Source organism: Myotis daubentonii, chromosome 1, assembly GCF_963259705.1.
Source record: "Myotis daubentonii chromosome 1, mMyoDau2.1, whole genome shotgun sequence".
NCBI lineage: Eukaryota > Metazoa > Chordata > Mammalia > Chiroptera > Vespertilionidae > Myotis > Myotis daubentonii.
In genome coordinates, this window is record NC_081840.1 from 66,752,344 (window position 1) to 66,777,485 (window position 25,142).

At 50.8% G+C, this 25,142-nt stretch overlaps 1 protein-coding gene and 1 pseudogene across 3 annotated transcripts; both read right to left on the reverse strand.

Moving 5' to 3' along the window:
• Positions 1-3,866: 3,866 nt before the first annotated feature.
• Positions 3,867-16,943, reverse strand: SPINT1 (serine peptidase inhibitor, Kunitz type 1). 3 transcript variants are annotated; one of them, XM_059657210.1, is made up of 11 exons: positions 16,738-16,943; positions 15,953-16,492; positions 8,284-8,411; positions 7,940-8,078; positions 7,634-7,852; positions 7,480-7,506; positions 7,021-7,146; positions 6,854-6,904; positions 5,495-5,665; positions 5,238-5,285; positions 3,867-4,802 (listed from the first exon to the last, which is right to left on the reverse strand). In XM_059657210.1, exons 2-11 carry the CDS (start codon positions 16,407-16,409, stop codon positions 4,585-4,587), a joined length of 1,584 nt encoding a protein of 527 aa, XP_059513193.1. In that variant the 5' UTR covers positions 16,410-16,492; positions 16,738-16,943; the 3' UTR covers positions 3,867-4,584. The 3 variants fall into 3 exon arrangements, with proteins under 3 accessions (XP_059513193.1, XP_059513100.1, XP_059513286.1); XM_059657117.1 differs by having other exon boundaries at positions 16,664-16,943; XM_059657303.1 differs by having other exon boundaries at positions 7,682-7,852; positions 16,664-16,942.
• LOC132223857 (small ribosomal subunit protein eS6-like) lies at positions 16,454-24,985 on the reverse strand (annotated as a pseudogene).
• Positions 24,986-25,142: the final 157 nt, after the last annotated feature.

Here is a 25,142-nt window from a genome sequence, read left to right on the forward strand (position 1 = left end):
GGCAGCTCTATTGATGACAACCCCTCCCCGGGGGAGCTGAAAAGTACCTTCCCAGGCTTTAGTCTAGTTGTGGTTGGGTGGAGAAGGGAGTGGTCTTGTGCAATAGGACAAACCACTCCTCATTCAGGGCTGTTTGTTTAAGTGAGCAGGGATAGGTTTGGGAGAAACAATCCTGTTTTTGTTAGTGTTTATTTGAACTGTTAGGACAATAAGTTTTGGCGAAAACTCTCCAATATGGGGAAGGCAGGGGAAGGGACAAGATGATGGGAGTCCCAAAGTTGAATGTCCGGGAGCAGCAGGCTGTGAGGGGGCTGTGGACAGGTTAGCACCTGCCTAGATCAAGAGGACCTGAATTTGGCACCTGCCTTATTGCAGAAATATGGGTTCCTGATTGCCAGTCCCCCAAGTTTTCACAAGAAGCTAGAAAAGAATTTTTTTAAATGAAGTTTCCTGACTCTTTAAATGTTGGTAACTTAACTGAAGAAAGCACTGTTTGGGTCGAAGTGTGATTGCAGGCTGCCAGGTACGACCTTTCAGCTAGTCTTTACTGTACATCCTCTATGTACTTCACATAGGTGGCTCTGTCTTATTTACTGGGCATGGCTACCTCCTCTCCCTGTGGCTCGACCTCTAGTGATATGGCCTGCTTACCTGCCCATTTTTTTCTTTAAAAAAATTTTTTTTCAACTTAAAAAAATATTAATTTATTCATTTGAGAGAGAGAGAGAGAGAGAGAGAGAGAGAGAGAGAGAGAGAAACCCCATCAATTGTTGTTCCACTTATTTATGCATTCATTGGTTGCTTCTGACTGGGGATCAAACCTGCAACCTTGGCATATCGGAGGATGCTCTAACCAACTGAGCTACCCAGCCAGGACTTGTCTATTTCTTAAAGCTGAGTTTAGATCACCCCATTCACCTGCTCAAATCCCCAAGTGCCCATCAATGTGGCCTCTACCCACCAACCTCCTGTCAATGCTTGAGCCTAAATAAATAAGCTGCTTGCTGGTCTCCAAACAAATTGAGATCCATAATCTCCACCACCTAGCTTTTGCTCGCTATGACTTTGTTATGCCTGGAACACCCACACCCACCTGCTCATCTCATTTTAAAAAAATCTTTATTGTTGAAAGTATTACATATGTACCCTCTCCCTCTCTACCCCCCACCCATTGACCCCTTCTAGCCTGCATTTTTAAAATTTTTATTGATTTTTTTTAAAGAGAAAGAAACATCAATTGCTTGCCTCCTGCATGTGCCTTGACCTGGGATCAAAACTGCAACCTGGGTATGTGCCCTGACTTGGAATCTACCCACCACCTTTTGGTTCATGGGACAATGTTCCAAGCAACAGAGCCACACCAGCCAGGGCCTGTGCATCTTACTTCATACCTCCTCCATGAAGCCTCAACCTCCTTCTTTTTATTTATTTATTGGAAGTGACATTGGTATTAAAGTTATATAGGCTTCAGGTATACAATTCGACAATACATTATCTGTATATTGTATTGTGTTTACCACCCCCAAGTCAACCTTCTTAATCTCGATGGTTTGACCACCTCTGCTTTCTTCAGCAGCCATTTGCTGGATACCTCGTATCCACAAGCATAGGGGATGCTGAGATAAGTAAGGCCCCATCCCTGCCCTGAGCAGTCCTACCCACATGAAGGCAGACATCTACTCAACGGCTGTGTGTACTCCTCAGCAGAGCTGTGTAAGCCTGACAGAATGGAGGCAGCAATGCATTCTGCCTGGGGAGAGAGGGGAAGGATTTTGAGCTGGAGGACAGGGTAAATAGGAGTTTCCAGGAGAAAGAGGCACTTGAGGTAGAGGCAACTGCCTGTGCAAAGGAATGGAGGCATGAGATCCTGAGAAAGGAGTCCTTTGGGTGGGGATGGACAGAGGACAGCTGGGGAAGTCACAGAGATAAGGAGCAATTTGGGAACCAAATTTTTGTTATAGCATTTGTATCTCTTCTGCCTGTACTCCAGGAGGACAGGGGTGGCATCTCAATTTTCATTGCTTCACACCTGACCCCTGCCTGGGACTGTGTACTCTGCTCAAATCCTTGCAGCAAAGATCACAGCGCCCAATAGCGGTGAGAGCGCCCCCTAGTGGCCCTTGCGCGATCCCATCTCCTCACCGTGGCTGACCCAGGCGTGCCCTTTCTGGGATGGTGCTTTGCCTGGCATGGTCTCACTTCATCGCTACCCTTCCCTGAGAGGAGGATGTTCCCTTCGGCCCCACACACATTTATTAAGCACTTACTCTGTGTTGATCACTGCTCTAAGAATTGGGATACGGAGTTTAATGAGCCATTAATCACCTCAGCCCTTGAACTGCTTTTAGAAAACCAAGGGATAATGGGAGTTGATTAATGCCGGGTGGACCAAAAGAGGAGCAAGTCCGTTTTGAGCCTTGAAGGATAGGTGAGTGGCTGGCAAGTTGGGAAGCAAAAATGCAGTGCCCCATGAGATGGGAAGAGCCAAAGCAAGGTGAGGAGCCCAACCCTCTGCCATCTACTCAGCATGTAGCCAACCACTACATTTACTAAGGTCATGGAGTGCGGGGAGACTCAGAGATGACTAAGACGCCATCCGTGTCTCTAGGAGCTAAGCCCAGAGGCAAGACAAGTGAGTTATGGAAAGGGAAAGGGGGTCTCTGTGCTCAGGGTCCTGTTGGCAGACGCAGGGGTGTGAAGCAGGGAGTGTCACCCACTGAATGTGCGCAGGAGGATTTCCGGAATAACTTGAGTTTAGGCTGAAAGATGAGGAAGGGGGAGGTGGTCCAGGCTGAGTACAATAGGCTCAAAAACATAGAGATAGCTAAGTGACCCATCCTGGGGTGCTAGGACCCTTTGCTTCTTGATCTGGGTGTTTACCTCCTGGGTGTGTGCAGCTATGGACATTCAGAGCTGTGCACTGACATGCATATTCACCTGGGCCACACTCCAGTTGTTTAAAATTAGCTCCCAACCTCTCACATTGCCATTTTATTCTTCTGTACAGCACTTATCACAATCTGAGCCTCCCTTTTTTAAGACTAGACTCTGGCGCCAGGTAGGATTTAAATCCAGTCTCCCTGTACCAGCTCTGAGACTTTGAGAACTTTGCGGTCAGTTTCCTCATCTGTAAAACGGACATTATAGTACCTGTGTAGTATTACAGGGCTGTGTGCTGGGACAATGACTTGAGACGTGTAACGCATTTACATAGTGCCTTGGGTGTGCTTATCTTGACAAGACAGAATTCCTAATGGTTGGCAGTACCTAGCACATAGGGGCTCAATCATTTGTTGAACGAGAGAATAAACGAATTAAATGCATGCCTTGTTTTTTGTACCAAGATGTGGCTCAAAGGGAAGGGTGTGGTGGGAATGGAGTACCTCACCTGAAGGCTCCTGGGTAGGAGCCCAGAGTCTGGGGAGCAGCTCCGCTCCTGTGAAGCCGAGGCCCCCGTGGCGGGGAGGGGACAGTGGTGATCTGAGCCGGACGGGACCCCTATTCCCAGGCCCCACGAAGGGGGGAGTGAAGAACCAGGGCTCGAGTCTGTGCCCACCCCCGGTCTTCAGCTACGCGCTGCAGTGAAGACCTGCCCCCGCGACGCAGCAGGCTTGCAGCCAGAATCAAACCAGGAAGGAATACACAGCAGCACTGCCGCTGCCCTGGGCCCCTCCTCCCATGGCCCTCACTCCTCCCCTCGGGGGTCAAACTGGCACTTCTCTCCACCCTCGGGTGCTGGTGCAGTTTCGGGAAGGGTGGAAACCTGCTAAACAGGGTGGCCAAAGCCTGAACCGGTTGGACTGGGCGGTCACATCTCCCCCCAGCAGCCCTGTCCCTCTCCTGGCCCACAGAGCAGAGGCAGAAGCCCCACAGAACAAACCACTTTATTACACTGTGGGTGCATTGGGGCCTGTGTAAAGTAGGGGCGCGGAGGGGGTGTGGTGCCGGAGAGGCCTGGGGAGTGCAGGGAGCTTGGAGCAGCTCTGGCTCCCTGTGCTAGGTCAGGCCAAGTTGGGACTCCCTCTTGGGGGAAGGGAAGAGGCAACAGAGGCCAGATAGCCACTTTCCACTCCTCTCATCCACCCCCATGGCATTAAATAAACAAAAAGCAACTCTGTACAGCACAAAATTCATAGGAGGTCCTTATCTCCGCTCTGGACTGTGCAGAGTGGGAGGGGTAGCGCTGGAGGACAGGGTTGGGCCTCCAGCTTCTGACGCTGCCCAGTCCCCTTCCCAACACCACGGTGTGGGGCAGGCAGCTTTGAACAGGAAACAGGCCTCCAACTTCCTCTGAAATCCAAGGTAAGCAGGTCCCTCTATGGGACTCCTGGCTCCAAGACTTTGTTTCCTTTCAGACCCTGGAGCCTTCTCAGGAACAAGTGGTCTGAGCTTAGCTGAGACATCTCTGACAGGGGCTAGAGCCCTGGCCTCTGAGGCAGACGCCTGAGAAACAGGCAGGAAGGGTCTGGTCCCAGAGTCTTTCCCAGCCCAGGCCTCCTCCTTGGCAAGGAAGAAGCAGGGTCAGGTGAGAGCTGGTGAGAGCCCGTGAGAGGCCCAGGCCGAAGGGCCAAGGTAGCCGCAGGCTCAGAGGGGCTGGGTAGTGTGGTTATAGACCAGGTGCTCTGTGTCCTCCGTGGTGGAAACCGTGGAGCTGGCGGGGGTGGGGGGCGGGGGGTGGTGATGCCTGTGGCGGTATCCGTGGAAGCCCTTCTTCTGGTTCTTGAAGAAGCAGTACCCCAGGATGGCTACCACCACCACGATGCAGGCGGCCAGGAACACCGCAACGGCCACTTCCGCGGAGCCTGGGGGAGACAGGACAGAATGAAGGGCTCCTGGGACCGGCTCAGTTCTGATGCCCACCCCCCGCTCTGTATCGAGAGGACCAAGTCAAATGGATGCCAGATGCGGAAGGACCTGCAGCACGTGAGCAGCTGATTGGCTGTACCGGGAGCTCAGTGGGACAGATGCTGTCTGATGGGGCCCCGGGTCTCAGCTCCAAGTTGCTCTATTTGCAGGGAGCTCGGAGAAAGGCCTGGGGCTGACAGCAAACATCTACACACTCTTTACTGTGCCTGCCTCCCCTTCTGTGCTAGGTACGACGATAGCTTGTGACACTCTGTCCCTCTAGCCAACCTCAGGAGCCTTCTCAGCACCGGTGCAGGCAGTCACGACCCATCGTGTGGAGCTGACTCTGGAGTCGATACTACTCGCTGGTAACGGGGCAGACCTGGACTTACCTACGTTGGGAATGGGGGCTTCTCGCCGCAGACCAAACACATCCTTCTCTACAACATGATGGGGGAGAGACAAGTCAGTATTAAGGGCTGATCCGCAGCTGCTCCCCAGAGCCCCAGACTCTCCACTGCCATCCTCTCCCACCCCCGTGGCAGGTGCTCTGAGCTCTCCGTGTGACCAGCCCAGGCTTCGGGAGAGCACGGTGCTCTGGCTAAGCCTTTCCCCTCCCTAATTTCTATCCACCCACTGCCCTGCTCACTGGAGATGCCACGACAGGACTCAAGACACTGCTGCTCATCCTCAAAGTTGTTCTTGTTGCCGTAACAGCCGCCATAGGTAAAGCGGGCGCAGCGTTCGCTGAAGGGGTTGTAGTACCAGCGTGGGATGTTCTCCTTGCAGAGGCCCGTGTCTGGCAGGTCCACGCAGTGCCCTGGGAGGCGAGGAGCAGGCAAAGGAGTGAGCAAGCCCACGGGGCCTCCCTGTTACCCGCCACCAGGCTCCACCTCGCTGCTGCCCACCACCTCCCAATCCACATCATACTGAGGAAGGCTGTGGTTCCAGAAACATCGGGCCCATGTGCAGTATTGCCAGAAGCAAGAAAGACTTATCATGGACAATAATCACAGGCACAGAAGTAACTACCCTGACTCACATAATTATTCCTTTTTCAATCTTCTTGCAGCTTTTCTGATTGTGTCAAGGTCTTGGTTTTCTCTCTAGTCCTGATGGTCTACCTTTTAACAAAAGCAGCTGAGGGCCTAAGCCTTGGCAGACACCCAAGTCCAACTAAAATGTATTAATGTTGTTTTATTATGCTTATTTTTTTTAATATATTTTATTGATTTTTTACAGAGAGGGAGAGGGATAGAGAGTTAGAAACATTGATGAGAGAGAAACACTGATCAGCTGCCTCCCGCACACCTCCAATTGGGGATGTGCCCGCAACCAAGGTACATGCCCTTAACCGGGATCGAACCTGGGACCTTTCAGTCTGCAGGCCGACGCTCTATCCACTGAGCCAAACCGGTTAGGGCTATTATGCTTATTTTAATAGTCAGTCTCAAGCTTTGGTATGTAATAGTGAATTTCCATTTATGGTAGTGATGTGAAATTTCCTTTTTAATACATTAAAAAGAATAATTGAATAATAAAAATATTAAGTAAATACTATCTCTGTGGTCTGTGGGTGTGGCTACATTCTGAAGGTGTTAAGAGGCTGGCTATGGCCCGGCTGGTGTGGGTCAGTGGTTGAGTGTCAACCTATGAACCGGGAGGTCACAGTTCAATTCCTGGTCAGGGTACATGCCCAGGTTGCGGGCTTGATCCCTGGTAGGGGTCATACAGGAGGCAGCCGATCAATGATTCTCTCTCATCATTGATGTTTCTTTTTCTTCCTCTCCCTTCCTCTCTGAAATCAATAAAAACATAAAATAAAATATTTAAAAAAAGAGGCTGATTATGCTTGGGAAACAGCCAAAGAAGAGAGCTGGAAGCCCACCCTGGCTCTTCTGCCCACAGCCTGGCACACACAGCAGGCCCTTTTGCACGGTGATAGGATGAGTGAGATTGGTAGTGTCAGCATCTGCCCTCACCCGGAGGAGCTGGGGGGGGGGCTCACCTTTGTCACTGGGGAAACGGAAGTTCTGAAGCTCCTCAAAGCCGCTGGTGTCTGCAAAAATGAAAGATCAGAGGCACAGCCCCAACAATGGTCTCCCAGGGATGCAGGGTAAATTGTCAGGACCCCCACCCATGCTGCCCACCACTCCTCCACCTCCCAGGCCTCACATTCTTCACAGGTGGCCTCGTCGGAGGCGTCAGAGCAGTCGGGCGTGCCATCACACTCCAAATAGCTGTCGATGCAGCAGCCATTGCTGCAGTGGAACTCGGAGGAGGGACAGGTGTCAGAGCACACTGAGTGGGGGAGGAATTGGGAGGGGGGTGAGGTCATGCTCCAGCAGAGGCCAGCAAGTACCAAGGGTCCATCATCTACCTGGCCCTCTGCCCCAACATAGCACCATGACACACCCACTATTTCCCCACCTGTCCCCCATGAACTCCTCACACGAACTGGGCAGATCCTGACAGGAGGATGCTAAGCTGCAAGGGGTGGGGTGCTTGTGCTCTGTCCACTTACTATGAGGGGAGGAGTGGGTTGGGCAAAAGCAGCTTGGTCAAGGGCGTGGACATGATATGGGCTGGAGATCTGGCAGGAGTGAGGGGAATAGGGAGAGGAGCAAAGCCTACCTGGATGGTGCCTTTCCTTGGAGGAACCTGGGAAGAAAAAACCAAGAAGTGAGAGGAGACAGGGCCAGGCCCCAGAAGGGATGAGCTGTTGGGGGGCCGAGGAACGGGGGACTCTCATGCCCACCTCTCTGACTAGTGAAGGGAGACCACCTACCTTGAGGGAAAGTCACCTGAGCCCCAAAGCTGCCACGCAAAGGCCCACCTTGTACATCACGGCAGGCTAGCTTGCACTCTTCCTCCCGAAGGTAATTGTTCTTGTTGCCCAAGCAACCTCCATACACAAAACTCTTGCAGATCTGTTCTTTGGGGTCATAGTACCAGCGGGGGAAGGAACCACGGCAGCGGCCCACCTTTTTGGTTACGAGGCAATATTCTGTGGGGAGGAAAGCTTGTGAGGGGGGCCAAGGGGCCAATCAACAGATGGGGGTGGCTCTAGACGCTGCCTACCCACCCCCCTCACCTTCTGTCTGCTTGGCGGAGAGAACGGTGACTGTGATGTTGGCCGTGCTCTCTGGCTGGTCTGAGCTGTCCAATGTCAGCTGAAACAGGTAGGTGCCTTCCTTGAGTCCCCATAGTTCCACCTGGTCCGGATCTTTCCTCTATACATAGGAGTGGCCATTAGGCTGGGACCCCTGATGCCCTTGGGCCCCTCCAGGCCCTCCCAGCCACACAGCCACCCAGGGAGAACAGAGGGACTTGCTATTACATGTATCCTCAGCATCTATCCACCTTGGCCTATGGCCTCAGAAAGAAAGGGGGCCCTGGAGAGCTGAGTGGAATCAGAGAGCCAGACCAACGTCTCACCTCTACCCTGACGTCCGGGTCACCCTGCAGTAGGCGCCAATCTGTGTTCTCCACACCCTTCAGCAGCAGGGGTTCCTGGGGCTGTACCTTCAAGTCTATGCCTGCCCAGATCTTGGGGATCCGGGACCCTGGGGGGAAGGTGAGGTAAGGTCAACTCACACTGAACGGACCAGATCTCTCCTGGGGGCGGGGAGCTATATGGGCCACACCTAGACCAACCTAGGACTCAGCAACCAGCATGGGGCACAAGTGGGGACCCACATCTAAGCCACCATCTTGCTCTCCATTTATATGTATTATGTCTTTGGTATATTAAAGACATCGTTATGTTGTAAGACTTACGTTCTGAAGCAAATTACTGTACAGCATGTGCCATCTGATCCCATTTAGGGAAAAAAAATATTTCAGGGGAGGTTTAGTCCTCTCTTCTACATTAAATAGGTCTTGTACTAACTGCTTTAAAAAGTTAAAGTGCCGCCCTAGCTGGTTTGGCTCAGTGGATAGAGCGTCGACCTGCAGACTGAAGAGTCCCAGGTTCGATTCCGGCCGAGGGCACATGCCTGGGTTGCAGACTCGATCCCCAGTGGGGGGCGTGCAGGAGGCAGCCAATCAATGATTCTCATCATTGATGTTTCTATCTCTCTATCCCTCTCCCTTCCTCTCTAAAATCAATAAAAATATATTAAAAAAAAAAAAGTTAAAGTGCCCTAGCCAGCTTGGCTCAATGGATAGAGCATTGGCCTGTGGACTGAAAGATCCTGGGTTCGATTCTGGTCAAGGGCACATGCCCGGGTTGCAGGCTTGATCCCCAGTGTGGGGCACACAGGAGGCAGCCGATCAATGATTCTCTTTCATCATTGATGTTTCTATCTTTCTCTCCTTCTCTCTTACTCTCTGAAATCAATAAAAATATATTTTTAAAAAAAGTTAAAGCAACAATATTTTTGAAAAGCCAAATAAGTAAATGTGGAATTAACATCCATCACCCCCTCTGCTGATAGAGACCCTACACACAGAGTCCCAGGCAGCAATGTGACAAGTCCTGGTGTCCCAGAGAGAGTGGCCACAGGAAGACGGTGCCTGTGCCACCTCAGACAGACCCTGCCTCCAGTTATGAGAGAGCCCAAGGGAACCATGTCCTCCCTCAGCCTGACAGTGCCTGTGTCTGAGGCTCCCCCAGTCTCTGGTTAGGAGCTGGAGAGAGAAACAAAGCACAAAGCAGGATTCCTGCCTGGAGTGGGTTGAATGGTGGCCCCTCAAAGAGTCCATGTCTAACCTCCTGAACTCACGAATGTGAACTTATTTGGAAAAAGGGTCTTTGCAGAAGTAATCAAGTTAAGTATTTCCACATGAGATCATCCTGGATTAGCCAATGACAAGTGTCTTTATAAAAGAGAGGGTAGCCCGGCCAGTGTGGCTCAGTGGTTGAGCATCGACCTATGAACCAGGAGGTCACAGTTTGATTCCCAGGTGGGGCACATGCTGGGTTGCGGGCTTGATCCCCAATAAGGGGCATGCAGGAGGCAGCCGATCAACGATTTTCTCTCATCATTGATGGTTCTATCTCTCTCTCCCTCTCCCTTCCCCTCTAAAATCAATAAAACTGTATTTAAAACAAACAAACAAACAAACAAAACCGCTCCTGTTCCAGTATACCTTAAAAAAAAGAAAAGAGCCGAAACCGGTTTGGCTCAGTGGATAGAGCATCAGCCTGCGGACTGAAAGGTCCCAGGTTCGATTCCGGTCAAGGGCATGTACCTGGGTTGCGGGCATATCCCCAGTAGGAGATGTGCAGGAGGCAGCTGATCGATGTTTCTCTCATCATCGATGTTTCTAACTCTCTATCTCTCTCCCTTCCTCTCTGTAAAAAATCAATAAAATATATTAAAAAAAAAAAAAGAAAGAAAAAAAGAAAAGAAAAAGACAGGATAGAAAAATATGTAATGAAGGCAGAAAAGGCTGTGTGAGGACAGAGGAGGAGACGGGAGTTATGCAGCCACAAGCCAAGGAAGTCCTGGAGCCTCCAGAAACTGGAAGAGGCGAAGAGGGACCCTCTCATGGGGTTGTCAGAGGGAGCATGGCCCTGCCAGCACCTTGATTTTGAACTTCCGGCCTCCAGAACTGTGAGACAACAAATTTCTGTGATTTTATGACACCCAGTTTGTAATATGCTGTTATAGCAGCCGCAGGAAATTAGTACTGTCCTTGAAGGGTTTGCAGCCCAGTTAGGCAGGTAAGACCCAAACCACACAAAGCTACATGGGAGAAAAGACCCAACAAGAAGAAGCCACATGAAGTATGTATACAGGACAAGGGAGTGGATGGACATTCAGAGAAGGGAGAGGCTCTGAAAGACTAGAATAATAAGAAAAGTCTTTTTGGAGGAGGGAGAAAGAATGTATTGATTCTTTTATTTTTGTTTTTATTTGTTTGGTTGTGGGGAAGAATGTGCTAGGTTGTTGATGACAACAGAAAATATGAGGGGCTTGGGTAGGGTGGCTCAGTGGTTGAGCGTCGACCTATGAACCAGGAGGTCACGGGTTGCAGGCTTGATCCCCAGTAGAGGGCCTGCAGAAGGTACCAATCGATGATTCTCTCATCATTGATGTTTTTATCTCTCTCTCCCTTCCTCTCTCTGAAATCAATTAAAAACAAAACACAAAAAACTGTTTAAAAAAAGAAAACATGAGGGGTCAAAGCAAGGAGTTGGGGATTCTCAAGGCTGGTAGCGTGACGTTAAGGAGACCAGCTGGCCTGGACAGACCTCAAAGGGCCCTGAATACTGGGCCAGGGCATGTGGACACAGAAGGAGTGCCATCTGAATGTTTAACACCTGGTGGTACAGGAAGGGGACACTGGCTGCGAGAGAGGGTGCAGAGTCCTAGAAGCCCTGGCCGCAGCAGACACTGACCTTCTAGATGTGTGATGGAGGCCCAGGAGAGCTAAGGCAGGGCCAAGGGCCAAGGGCTGGGGAGCTGGGACTCTCCTGTTTACCATCTGCCTGAGATTATTTCTATGGAACAAGGAGGCTGGCAAGAGGACCAGTACAGTGGGGCAGGGCAGATGCAACGAGAGTGGCCTGAATTAAGGGAGAGCTAAGGGAATGGCAAGAACGATGTTAGCAACAATGCTGGGCATACGCTTCAGGCTTCTGTGTCTGACAGGTGCTGGGAGACGGGGAGGAAGGGGTAAGGCAGAAGGGAAATCAGATATAGAGGAAATGTGTGCCTTCAGCCACAGAGAATTTAAATTTGAGGGAGGTAGGACCCTCCAGAGGGGAGGTACGCAGTGGGAGCTCCAGAGAGGCCAGGGTTGGAAACAGATGTGGAGTCGTAAGTATTAACAAAGCTGCCACTTGTGGGATGTGTCCTCAGCACCACGCTGGGTACTTCACCCGCCTCACCTACAACACGAGTAAGCAAACGAGGCTTGCAGACCAAATCCAGCCCGCCACCTCGCATATTTTCAAATGGTTGAAAAAAATCAAAAGAATTATATTCTGTGACATGAAAAGTACATCAAATTCAAATTTGTGTCCGAACCAGCCTCGCCTATTTGGTTACATATTGTGGATGGCTGCTTTCACCTTACCACAGCAGAGCTGAGTATTGCGACAGAGACTGTATGGTCCACAAAGCATAAAATATTTACTATTCGAAAGTTTATAGAAAGTTTGCTCACCCCTGATCTATATCACCTACCTCCCTAAACAACCTGCTACAACTGCATTCTTTTTTTAAAATATATTTTTATTGATTTCAGAGAATAAGGGAAAGGGAGCGATAGAAAAACATCAATGATGAGAGAGAATCATTGATTCGCTGCCTCCTGCACACCCCTTACTCGGGATTGAGCCCGCAACTTGGGCATGTGCCCTGACTGGGAATCAAACCATGATCTGGTTCATAGGTCGACGCTCAACCTCTGAGCCATGCCAGCTGGGCTACAACTGCATTCTTATCCCTCCTTCCAGAGGAGAAAATTGGCACCAGAGAGGTTAAATGACTTGCCCAGGGTTGTTCAGTTTCTATATGGCAGAGCTGGGATTCGAACCCTGTTCTATCTGATTCCATAGCTTATTCTTTCTCCAAAATGCCATGTTGCAGGCCACTCATTTGCTTACAGGTGTACTTTTGATTGCTTTTATAATCTTGGGATTTTTGTTTTTAGTTTAGGTAATATAGGTACATGACGTAAAATTCAAAAGTACAAAAGGATAGTGAGAATTAAGTTCCCTCTTCTCCTAAACCCCCAAGTTCTTTCCAGAGACATCTACTCTTGCTAGTTTATGTGTGTGTGACTATCAACAGAGATAGTATTGAACTCATAAGCATGCAACAGTTTGTTTTTTTTAGATGCACACACTCGTTGTATAAATACACCATAATTTACAACTTATTTAACCAGTCCACCAGTCTCCTCTTGATTTAGTGTTCCCTCCTTCCCTTCCTTCTCTACTAACAACTAAGCCATGCTCCCTCAGGATTTATTACTATTATTTTTTAAATATATATATTTTATTGATTTTTTACAGAGAGGAAGGGAGAGGGATAGAGAGTTAGAAACATTAATCAGCTGCCTCCTGCACACCCCCTACTGGAGATGTGCCCGCAACCAAGGTACATGCCCTTGACCGCAATCGAACCTGGGACCCTTCAGTCCGTAGGCCGATGCTCTAGCCACTGAGCCAAACCGGTTAGGGCTATTATTACTATTATTAATATATCACCACTGTTTCCAATTATAGGATGTGTTGGCAGACATTGTGACCTTTCCCATTCTTGCTATTATAAACAATGCTACAGTGAACACCTGGCTGGTAAGTTGTGCTACACATGCATAATATAGCCACAGCATGAATTCCTACAAGTGGAATTGTGCTGTGGGTAATATGCATTTACAGGTTTTGTGGATATTGCCAAACTGCCCTCCCACAGAGGATCTGCAGAGAGCATGTCCAATGTAAGAGGGAGTTGGAAGGAAGAAGAGAAGGTAAAGAAATAGTAACAGCTGGTTGGATTCTGAGTCCCAGAGATACTTCAGAGGTGACCTCTGAGAGACAAAGCAAAGGGGGCAGTGACTGATTTCCCAGTAAGAAATCAGCTATCTAAAAGGGAAAGAAGACGAGTACTTGGCAGTCTTCGTAGCTGACAGACAGGCTAGCCCAGGGGTGGGCAAACTTTTTGACTCGGGGGCCACAATGGGTTCTTAAACTGGACCGGAGGGCCGGAACAAAAGCATGGATGGAGTGTTTGTGTGAACTAATATAAATTCAAACTAAACATCATTACATAAAAGGGTACAGTCTTTTTTTTTTTTTTTTTTTTAGTTTTATTCATTTCAAACGGGCCGGATCTGGCTGGTCGTAGTTTGCCCACGGCTGGGCTAGCCCCATCGGCACCCAAGGTGGAAGTGGCAGGCAGAGTGATGTGTCAGACTTTGGGCCAAATCAGCAATGTCCACCCCCACACAGCTGCTTGTCTTCAAGCCCCAGTGCCCAGGAGCAAGGGGCAGGTGACCAGTCCTACCACTCCCTCCTTCCCACCCCCAAGAGAGCAAAGGGCCAGAGTGGTAATAAAGCCAGCCCTTCCCTCAGCCGCCTGCCCCAGGATGTCTCCAGGCAAACACAGACTCCACCTCCTAAGCCACTCCTATAAGGGAAAGGGGGGAGAAGGCAGAAGAGGAAGGAGCGAGGTGCTCTGGAGGCCACAGGAATCTGGACTGGACTGGACTGGACTGGCCCGGCCACAGGCATGGAAAGGGGAACAAACAAACCCATCCCCGGGAGGATTTCTCTACTTCACACAAGAATAAAAGGTTTAGAAGTCCTAAGCACCTGCCCATCTTGCCTAACAAGAAGGCTTTATCCTGCCCTTACCCACTTCCAGTCTCTCTAACTGGACTCAGCTGAGAAAGGGTTCCTTGACACCAGCAGCTTTCCCCACTCCCCAAAGCACTGCAACACCCTGAAAATGGCCTGGAGCGCACACCCAGTCCAAGCCCTACCCAGCTCCCTCAGTGCCACGGGAATTCCCATTCCACCCTGCCTTGTTTGGGGTGGGAAAGTTTCCAGATGAGGACGGCTGGTTCCAAGACCAAGTGGCCCGGTCCAGCTCAGCTCTCTGACCAGACTCCAGAGTTTCAGGCCCAGGCCTTGGAGGGGGACTCCCAGGGTTGCCACTGTCAGCTGCAGGAAGGGCACCAGCAGCCCAGGTCAATTAGCGTCATCACCACCTACACTCTGCCACTTCCTTGTGGAACAGGCTCAGGTCCTGGCCCAGAGACGGTGCCCCCTCCTGGAATCCCCATCCCGGAGACCCAGGAGAGCTCCTTGAAGGACGGGGAGAAGAGTGGGCCCTTAACCTGAAGAGCGGCTAGTCCAGAAAAGGGCTGGAGAAGACCGTCTCTTCTCCACTTTGCAGAACTGAGGTCACCCCCAGACTCAGCCCTTCCCTGGGCTCGGGCCGGTTACCCGCTGGGCTGTCCTGAATCAGAGGCAGGTCTCTTGCAGAAGGTGGTCTTGTGTGAAAAACAGCACAGGCGTTCGGAGGTCCTGCCTGGGGTTGAGCCCCAGGTCTACCATTTATGGGCCAATTATTTATCATGGGAGTCAGTTTCCTAATCTGAAAGGTGGGATGACAGGAATAGCCCCCTTTCAGAGGTGGCTGTCAGGAGGCTCAGTAAGAGGGTGAATGGTACAGCAATCAGAAAGCTGTAAAGTGCTCACAGAGGTTATCTGCCGTGACCCATCCCTGCCCTGGAGCCCCGCCTGGCCAGAACAGCAGGTGCAGAGAATGGGGAACAAAGGTCTCTGGAGGGGCCCTCATCTCAGCTAATTGCTCAGTCCCGGGAGAAAAAAGGAGGAGCCCTGGCCCCCACTTTTCCCTGATCCCCGGAAGTAAACAAGGTGAGCAGAAGGCTTGGTACCAGATCCTGAGGCAGGGAGAGGGAGCCCTGCTTGGCTCACACGCACACACACCTGCCGGGACAGCTGACATCCCTGCCCTACCAGGTATACATACTGATGAACTGACTCACCCACACCCTTCTCACTCCCACCCCAGAGCCTCTGGCTGCTATGCCCCCTCCCCCTCCCCCTCCCTTTTTGGGTCAACCGCAGGCTAGACTTGTTCTTAAGTGTCTGGGGTCAGCAGTTTCCCCCAGACCACCAAAGGCCAATGGGTGGGGGGGGGGGGGGGCGGGGTGCAGAGATGCTAACCAGTCCCCAGCCCATCCGTGGAGGAGGATTCTCTCCTCCATCAGGCGCCCTTGGTGCCTCAGGCCTGGGGATGCCTGGCCCGGGGGTGCCCGCTAGTCATCAGGCGGCCTCCAGACAGCTCACTCCCTGACTCAGCAGCACATCAGGGCCAGAAACCAAGCATCCCGAGGAGCTGCCTCCTCCACCGCATACACACAGCCCAGAGCGCCAGCCCATTCAACACCACCCTCTCCATTCGGGAGCGAGTCCGGGCTTCGCGACGTCACCCCTCCTCCCTCACCAAGCCTGTCCTCTGTTTACTGTGTGTTCTGCCTACGTCTAAGGAGGAACAGGGGTAGAGTGGGACCCTTCTCAGTAACCTCTTCCTGCAGCTCGCCTCTTCCAGGACTCCACAGCCATCTCCTTTTCCGGGTCTCCCTAAATCCACCCCTCGCCGCACCCCCGTCTCACCTCCAAAGCCCTGGGTCCGCAGCTCGCGGTAGGAGCGGTAAACCTCCCTGGTGAGGTAGTTGACGAAGCCCTGCTTGGGCGCGAACTTGCACACAAAGTTCTGCTCGTAGAGGCAGTTGACGAGGAAGCAGGCGGCGGCGGCGTCCTCCCCGCCGGCGGGCTGCAGCTCCACCAGGGCCAGGTTGCAGCCGGGGGTGGTGCAGCAGGCGCGCACGCAGTCCCGGCCGCGGCGCACGGCGGGCGAGCCCAGGAAGGTGGCCCCGTTGCTGACCGAGGCGTCGGTGTCGAGCACGAAGGAGGGCACCCCGGGGGTGAAGCGGTCCAGGCAGGCGGCTCCGGCGGGCAGCGCGGGGGGCGTGGGCGGCGGCCCGGCGTCGGTGCCCGCGAGGCCGAGCGCACACAGGAGCCACAGGGCGGCCGCTGGGGTGCGGGCCTGGGAGCGGGGGCCGCCAGCCATCGTCTTCCCAGGGGCCGTCGCCGTCCTGCCCACGGGGGTCACCTTCACTGCGCCGGCCTCTGGGCTCCGAGGGCGCTGGCGACCTGAGAGAGGGGAGGAGACAGGCGGCGGCACTGGCTCAGCCGGGAGCCGGACCCGCCCGGGGAGTCTTCCCGGGAGGCGGTGCGGCCCGAGGACGTGCTGGGGAGCTCGGAGCGCCCCGCACACCCGGCCGCCAACCCGCGGCCCGAAGGACGGCGAAGGAGGTCACGTACCCGGACACACGCACGAGCGTGGAACAAAGGGCCAAACATGCTCCGAACCCGCTCCGTCTCGGGGCCCCGGTTACCTGCGCAGGTGAGTGGGGTGTGGCCGGGGCGGGAGAGGTTCCGGTCCCGACTTCCTGCGCGGCTCCGGTCGCCGCTTCCGCCCAGGTGCGGGGTTCGCCGGAGAGCTGCCTTCTCCTCCCCCAAGTTTCTGGTGAAACTGAGTCAGCGCGCCGGGGCGGGGCGGACATTAACCCCAGCGCCGCCGCCCCGCCCACGCCCACGCCCCACGCGCCTCGGCCGGCGGTTCCCAGCCCCGCTTCCGGGGCGCCTGTCCCGCGGCCCCGGACCCCGACCCTCCCCCGCAGCCTGGTCCGCGAGGGGCTGAGCCCGGAGGCGCCCGGCCCTCGACAGCGCCCCCGGAGGCTGCTCTGCGCTGGCTCCACCGAGTCCAGCTCGCGGGGCGGCCTGCGCCCCAGAACAGCACCCCAACGCGCGGAGGTCCAGATGCGGCAGGGAAGTCGGCGCCTGAGGGTCGGGCGCTCTGGGTGGGACGGCTGCCTCCCGCTTCCCTGTCGGGAAAGGGCCAGCATTCCCACCCGCAGGCACTGGGATGGGGATCGAGGCGGAGAAATGGGGGAAAGCCCGATGCAAATGACTTGCTGTCCTCGTCGGCCCTGGGGAAATAATTTCCATCTCCTGGCGGTGAAAGGTCCGGGAAGCTGTGCGGCTGCGCCTCGGATAAGTGGAACCCGGTGCCTGCACCTGCGTGACCACCCTTGCCAGGCCGGGGAAGCCCTTCTGTTGTAATGTACCCCGTGAATCACAGAAGGACGCCTCAAGGAGCCGAATTAAAGAGTCACGTTTATTGCAATCCGGGACTACGAGGGAGCCATGCACTCCAAATCTCGAAGTGCCCTCCCGGTGCCCATCACCAGATTTATAGGCAAAGATCACAAAGGTATTGATTACATCCCAGGGTTTGGAATGAGGAACCTGGTTCGCAAAATAGCAGTTTACAGAAGCAGAATTAAGCATGTTAATTATAGTTTTGGGTCTCCGGATCACTGAGTTGACCGAAACACATTATCTGGGACCTCTGGGTTGACAGGGAAACATTATCGGGAACCCTCGGGTCTTGGGATAATTGTGCTGTCCTGGTTCCCAGGTACAGAGGAATTTGCTTTCTAAAACAGGAAGATCACAATCAATGGGATATTCACATTACAATCAATAAGGCATTCAATCGAATGGGGTGATTTATACAATTCAGAACATCAAAATAACTTTTCTGTTGTTAAGCCAAACAGCAGGGTTAGAGTTAAACTATAGTTTCTACCTGAAATGATTGCTACCATACTTCACTTCTTTCTGCCAGAGTGAGGAACAGATGGTTTCCTGCTGCCAGGCTTCTCCTTGACCGCAGTGGTGCCCTTTTGTTGGAGTTTGTTTACTTTGGAGTCTCTGTCAGAGCTGAGTCCCTGTTAGGGCTCGCCGGCCAGCTGCTCCCTGCCTGGTGCGCAGGTTCCTTCTCCTCCATCACTCAGGGGATGCGCCTCGTGTAGAGTTGGCCACGCTCTTCCAGTGAAATGTCATCTTGGGGAGCTAGAGGTTCCAGCTCACCAAAGTAGCTGAGTGAGTGACCTTCACAGAATCGTGGATTCCTTGTAGCCATGCTCATTGCTTTTCCTGAGTGAAGAATTCCTCTTAAAGACCATTCTTTACAAAGCAAGATTGGTCCCATTAATTCTCTTCCAAAAAGAGACTCCACATCTTTTCATGATGACTTAACCCCTGACCCCTTCATGGGGAAATTCTTCCTAATATGTTATCTAGAACAGCTTTACCTACTAGGTCTTGTAGCAAAACCTTTGGTCATTTTCCTGACTGAACTGCAACATTATGGATGGGAATCTGGGGTCTGTCTCCCTTTCTCTGGATTTTCTGAGTTTTACCACAGCCTCTGGCACAGTGCTACACATAGGGCAATCGATAGTATGCTGGGACCGAAGTAAATGATTGTGTAGTTACTGGGAATGAAGGCTTTTAAAAAATATATTTTTATTGATTTCCGAGAAAAATGGAGAGGGAGAGAGAGATAGAAACATCAATGATGAAGCCGGCTGGTGTGGTTCAGTGGTTGAGCATCGACCTATGAACCAGGAGATCATGGTTCAATTCCCAGTCAAGGCATATGCTTGGGTTTTGGTCTTGATCCCCAGTGGGGCCTCAAGAGGCAGCCAACCAATGATTCTCACCATTGATGTTTCTGTCTCCCTCTCCCTCTCCCTTCCTCTCTGAAATCATATTTAAAAATAAAGAAAGCCCTACTTAAAAAAAAAAAAAAAAGGAACGTTAATGATGAGAGAGAATCATTGATTGGCTGCCTCCTGCATGCCCCACACTGGGGACCAAGCCCACCACCTGGGCATGTGCCCTGATCGGGAATTGAACCATGATCTCCTGGGTCATGGGTTGACACTCAACCACTGAGGCACACTGCCTGGGTGGGAATAAAGGGTTCTATTATTTAATTCCTGTCTCTCTTCTCCCCCCCTCCCCCAATATCTTATACATACAAGAATCCTAACAAGGAGACTACTACCTTATGGTAATACTACATTACCACAGATTTATCATTACATCCATTATACACACCATTGCAAAACCTAATTTTATCAAGCACCAACAGTGCCCAAACCCTGTTCCTCAGTACTTCCCACATTTGGCCCCATCTACTCAAACCAAGAAAGTAGGTACTATTTTTATTTCCATTTTACGGATGAACAAACAGGCTCAGACAGGTTAACTAACTCCTTAATCACGTGGCAGTTAGCAGAGCGGGGATTGGAGTCCCAGCAAGCAATTCTATTGCTTCAGTGAGCTTTTCCACACTTAGAATTCTGAGTTCAGATGGAAGTTCCACCTTCACCCCAGATTCAACTTGACTGAAACAAAAACTCATTTTCAAGTGGTGAGCGGCCACCATTAGCTGAGAGACTTACTGTGTGCCAGGCACTGGACATCTATAATTGCTAATGCTCAGACAACTCAGAATGATTTCCACTTTGCAGAGGTTTACTGACTCTATCAAGGTCACATGAAGAGTGGGAGGCCAGCCTGTCCAGGGGTTGAGCTTGTGAGCGTCACACTCGAGACGACTGGGTTTAATTCTCTTCTCTGCCACTTACTATCAGTGTGCCTTAGTCTCCTTGTTTACAAAATCGGGCTTCATGGGGTTATTAGGAGGATTAAATGGATTAACACAGAAAAAATATGTGACACTGAGAACTCAGTAAGTGTTATTGGAAAAAAGGGACAGAGCCAGAATTTTATCCCGTCTCTCTGACATCAAAAACTACACTTTTCCACCCTGGCTGGTGTGGCCCAGGTGGTTGGGTGTCGTCCCTCTCTCTGGTGCATCAAAAGATTCCTGGTTCAACTCCAGGCCACGGCACATGCCTGGGTTGCAGGCTTTCCTTCTCCTTCCTCTCTCTCTAAAAATCAGTAAAAAACTGTGTAATGTTTATGTTTGTTTGTTTCCCCCCACGTCCCGCGTGGGTCAGGGTTCAGGATCTGGGAGAGGGCCGCACGCAAATGAAAGAGACAAGACAAGAAATAATAATTTGGAAATATTGGGGGGCCAGGCGGGCAAGTCCAAGTCAAGAGGAAGGACTTCCACTGTGCTCAGGCCTCGCCAACCTTTTATTGGTTTGGGGTACACCATGGCCCTTAGGCAGGCAATTTCCAGTAACAGGCAGACTAGCCCATCAGCAAGGATTTACATAATAATAAATGGGGAAGTTGCTTCAGCCACCATTGTCTGGACTAACAGTGGGTGCACAGCTCTGACCTTTGCCAGGGCTTCAAGGGTCACCAGCCTTCCGGTTCCTTGTCCACACTTCTTTGCTCTGAAGACAATAGGCAGCTTCCCACAAAAAACAAAGAAACAAAAACACTACACTTTTCCTACTATCTTAAGCTGCTTCTGATAAAAAGAAAAACTACACATGAGAGGAAAAAAGATGGTCTAACAAAGTGGTGAAAGTAATGGCATTTGAATGGTGGAAATATGGGGTATTTCTTTTTAGTCTTTAAGTTATTTTCTTTTTAGTTTTTAAATTATTTTCCAAGTTCCCTTTAGTGAACATGGACTGCTTCCGTAATGAAGAGAGAAATATATCATGATAACCTCCACGTTCCTCATATTTAACCCCAAAATTGCTCTCCTCTCCTGGCCTCATTGTCCCAGTCACTTTGGAGTTATCTGTACCCCCTGCCTTTCCCTGGGCTTTCCCTGCAAACATCCAGACAGCCCCTGGGTCCTGACAGTCTTCCCTGGTATTCGCTCACATCCACCCCTTCTTGCCGGTTGCCACTGCTGCCCTTGCTCTGGGCTCTGTGCCAGCTTCCAGATGGACTCCCAGCCACCCTGCACACTGCATAAGGTTCTCTCCTCCAGCCCTGCCTTCATCTGCCCTTCACCTGTTCAGACCCTCATTGACCCCAAGAGCCTCTCTGGCAGTGTGTATAGAGCCAGCTGTTATCTGGACGGATTCATGAAGTTCTGTCTGTGAAGAGACAGAGTGTCAGAGCTGTTGGGGGCCTTAGTTAAAGGCCTTCGCCTTATATATAACCTTATATAGTATACTAGAGGCCGGGTGCACAAAATTCGTGCCCTGGAGGGGTGTCCCTCAGCCCAGCCTGCACCTTCTCCAATCTGGGACATCCCTTTCACAATCCGGACCACTGGCTCCTAACCACTCACCTGTCTGCCTGCCTGATTGCCCCTAACTGCTCCCCTGCCTGCCTGATTGATGCCTAACTGCTCCCCTGCAAGCCCAATCGCCCCCAACCACCCTCCCCTGCCAGCCTGGTCCCCCCCAACTGACTCCCCAGCCTGTTCGCCCCCAACTGCCCTCCCCTGCCGGCCATCTTGTGGCGGCCATTTGGTGATTATGTGAGGGCGCGAGGGCCACGTAGGCTTTTATTAGTATAGATAGGAAACTGAGGCCCAGAGGTTTGACCTTGATTTGTTAGAGACATACAGCTAGTATGTGGCAGAGGCCAGCCCAGACTTAAGGTCTCTTGACTGCCAATCTTGAGCCCTTTCCATGATGATTATGACTTGCCCTTCTACAAAGCATTTCCAGCTGATATTGTTTGCTAATTCTATATTGCAGGGCCCAGGGCCAAGTGTCTGGATGAGTCAGCTCTTTTGTGGTTCACTCCCCCTCTGTGAACTTGGAGAATAGAAGGCCTGGGTTTATGCTATAGCCTTCATTCCCTTTGAGATCAAACAAGTATGCCCTGGCAGGTGTGGCTCAGTTAGTCAGAGCATCGTCCAGTTGTGGATTCAATTCCCGGTCAAGGCACATACCTAGGTTGGCAGTTCGATCCCCCCAGTAGGGCGCATACTCCATGTTTCTCTCTCTCTCCCTTCCTCTCTGTCTAAAATCAATAAAAACAGCCCAGCCTGCATGGCTCAGTGGTTGAGCGTTGACCTATGAACCAGGAGATTACAGTTCCATTCCCGGTCAGGGCACATGCCCGGGCTGTGGGTTCGATCCCCAGTGTGGGGTGTGCAGAAGGCAGCTGACCAATGATTCTCTCTCATCATTGATGTTTCTATCTCTCTCTCCCTCTCCCTTCCTCTCTGAAATCAATAAAAATATATTTTAAAAATAAAAACTAGAAACATATGCTCTGGTGAGGATTTAAAAAAAGATGGTAGACCAGACCTCTCATCTTCCTATATGTGCAGGCTGCCCCTCCCACTAAGAGGGGGCATCTATCTTTTCCTTCCCTTTGAATCTATAACGTGCTTTGACCAATAGGACACAGTAGAAGTGCTATCACATGACTTTTAGGCTTCAGCCTGTGGCTTCCATTTTTCCCTCTTCGAACCATTTGTGATGTAAAGAAGTTTGACCACCCTGTAGGAGAGAGGCCACCCAAAGAGAGCAGGAGGGACTTATCAGGGAGAGAGAGGGGTCCAGCCGAAGAGCTGCATTAACATTCTTAGTCCCAATCTAGTCGCCCCAGCAGAGATTAGCTGCACCTGCCAAACCCAGCCCAGCAACCTTTTGGTGCACAGGACAATGCCCATCCAACTGAGCCACTCTGGTCAGGGCAAGAATTGTTTTTTTTTTTAATCATAGAAAATGATTAATTTAGCAGAAATTTTATTTTCACTCTTTTTAAAATATATATATATATATCTTTATTGATTTCAGAGAGGAAGGGGGAGGGAGAGGGAGAGAGATAGAAACATCAATGAGGAGAGATGATCATTGATTGGCTGCCTCCTGCATGCCCCCTACTGGGGATCAAGCCTGCAATTGAGGCATATGCTCTGACTGGGAATCAAACCAGTGACCTCTTGGTTCCTGGGTCTGCTCAACCGCTGAGCCATAGTCAGCCAGGCTATTTGCAAACTCTTTAAAGATAATTACAAACACAAAGTATCCTTTTAAAAGTGTCCCAAATCAAATCAAAGTCACATTATCAAAGTAAAATACGACATTAAGAAGTCATTTAATTTGTAAGATTTTAAAAATACATAATTTTATTGATTTCTTGGCAACATTTATCTGGTTGAGTTCCTGGCAGCTCATTCTGTTGGTAGCTGCATCTGAAATATCCTGTGCTACATTTTTACATTAGGAAGAAATAATATATAGAACTCAGACCCTGAGACCCTTGTCCTATCTAACAATTTGATTAATAAAGCCTATTTTCTACCCCCTCCCAATTTTACGCTGGCTTATCTTCATTTAGATATTGTGCCCTAGCAGGGTTCTCAGTGGTTAGAGCATCCACCTTCGGACTGAAGGGTCATGGATTTGATTCTGGTCAAGGGCATGTGCCTCAGTTACAGGCTCGAGCCCCAGCCCTTGTCTGGGAGTGTGCGGGAGGCAACCAATCAATGTTTCTCTCATATCGATGTTTCTCTCTCACAGTCTCTACCCCTCCACTCTCTCTAAAAATCAATGGAAAAAATATCCTTGGGTAAGGACTAACAACAACAAAAAAAGATATTGTAAATTCATGAGAAAAGAACAAATTTTCTTATGGTGAAAAAAAATCTTAGGAACAACAAATTACAAATATTCAATTTTTTAATAAAAATGTTTTCCTTCCTCACATGTGAACATCCAATAAATAAAACATACATAATTATTCTGGGTCTAGAAACTAGTGATTCGCTTATGAAAGAGGTGCATTTTGGTATACTTGGGGTAAGGTTTTTTTCTTTTTTGATTTTATTTGTTTTTCTTAGTAAATCTCACTTTGACTGGACTTAGACTTATTGATGGAAGCTCTCAGAGAGAACAGCGTATGGCTTTTGGCAGTCTGTTCCTGGCATTTTTAAAAAATATGTATTTCTTTATTGATTTCACAGAGGAAGGGGGAAGGAGAGAGAGAGAGAAACATCAATGATGAGAGAGAATCATTGATTGGCTGCCTCCTGCACGCCCCCCACTGGGGATCGAGCCCACAACCTGGGCATGTTCCCTTGGCCGGAATCGAACCTGGGACCCTTCAGTCCACAGGCTGAGGCTCTATCCACTGAGCCAAACCAGCTAGGACCATTCCTGGCATTTTTATTTGGCCTCCTCATTCTCTCGGCCGGAAGTTGAGCATATTCTGCGGCCTCTTAGCACACTGCTCCTTCAGAGTAATACACTGGCGTTTGTGTTGTAGGACGTGAGGACTCACAAGACACCGAATCTTGGGTGCTTTGGTCCTAGGTTTCTCACCTTCTATGTTGAGTGGCTTTCTCACAACTTATTGGCAGACATCTTTAGGGAGATGGAAAAGGTTGCAGATACTACTAGCTCGTTCGGGCCCCAGGCGAGGAGGCACAGTAGTCATCAGTGAGGCCAGGAATATCTTTCTCCCCTTTTATGACAATGACCAAATTGAGAACACTGAGACTGACGTCCACAATGCAACCCTGGACAAATGTGTGCTTTCTTTCTCCACTCCTCCTCGGTCTGTAACAGGAATGCCCCTTCCTCGGCAGCAGGCAGGCAGACCCCCTGCTTCATGGGGAAACCTTGTTTGTCATTCCACCACTGGTTTCAACCACAAAACCCTTCCATTCTTCACTCAGAGCGTCAACGGCAACTTCTGTGGACACACACGTTTCATAAAAGGTAGGAAGTTTGCAATCATTGTCCACTTGGAGTTTCTGAGAGCCAGTGGCTGGGAAAGAGAAGCTCAGCTTCTTCCTAAAGCACCCGACAGGCTCCAAGGCCCGACGAAAAGAGTGGCGGTAAAGTTTTTGTTTAAGTATAAAGCACTTCGTCAAACAAACCAGGCCATTATTATTGAAAAGTCTACTCCTTGCCCTGGCCAGTGTGGCTTAGTTGGTTGAGCATTGTCTCATACACCAAGAGGTCCCCGGTTCAATTCCCAATCTGAGCAAATGTCTGGTTTGCAGGCTCGATCCCCAGTAGGGGGCATGCAGGAGGCAACCAAT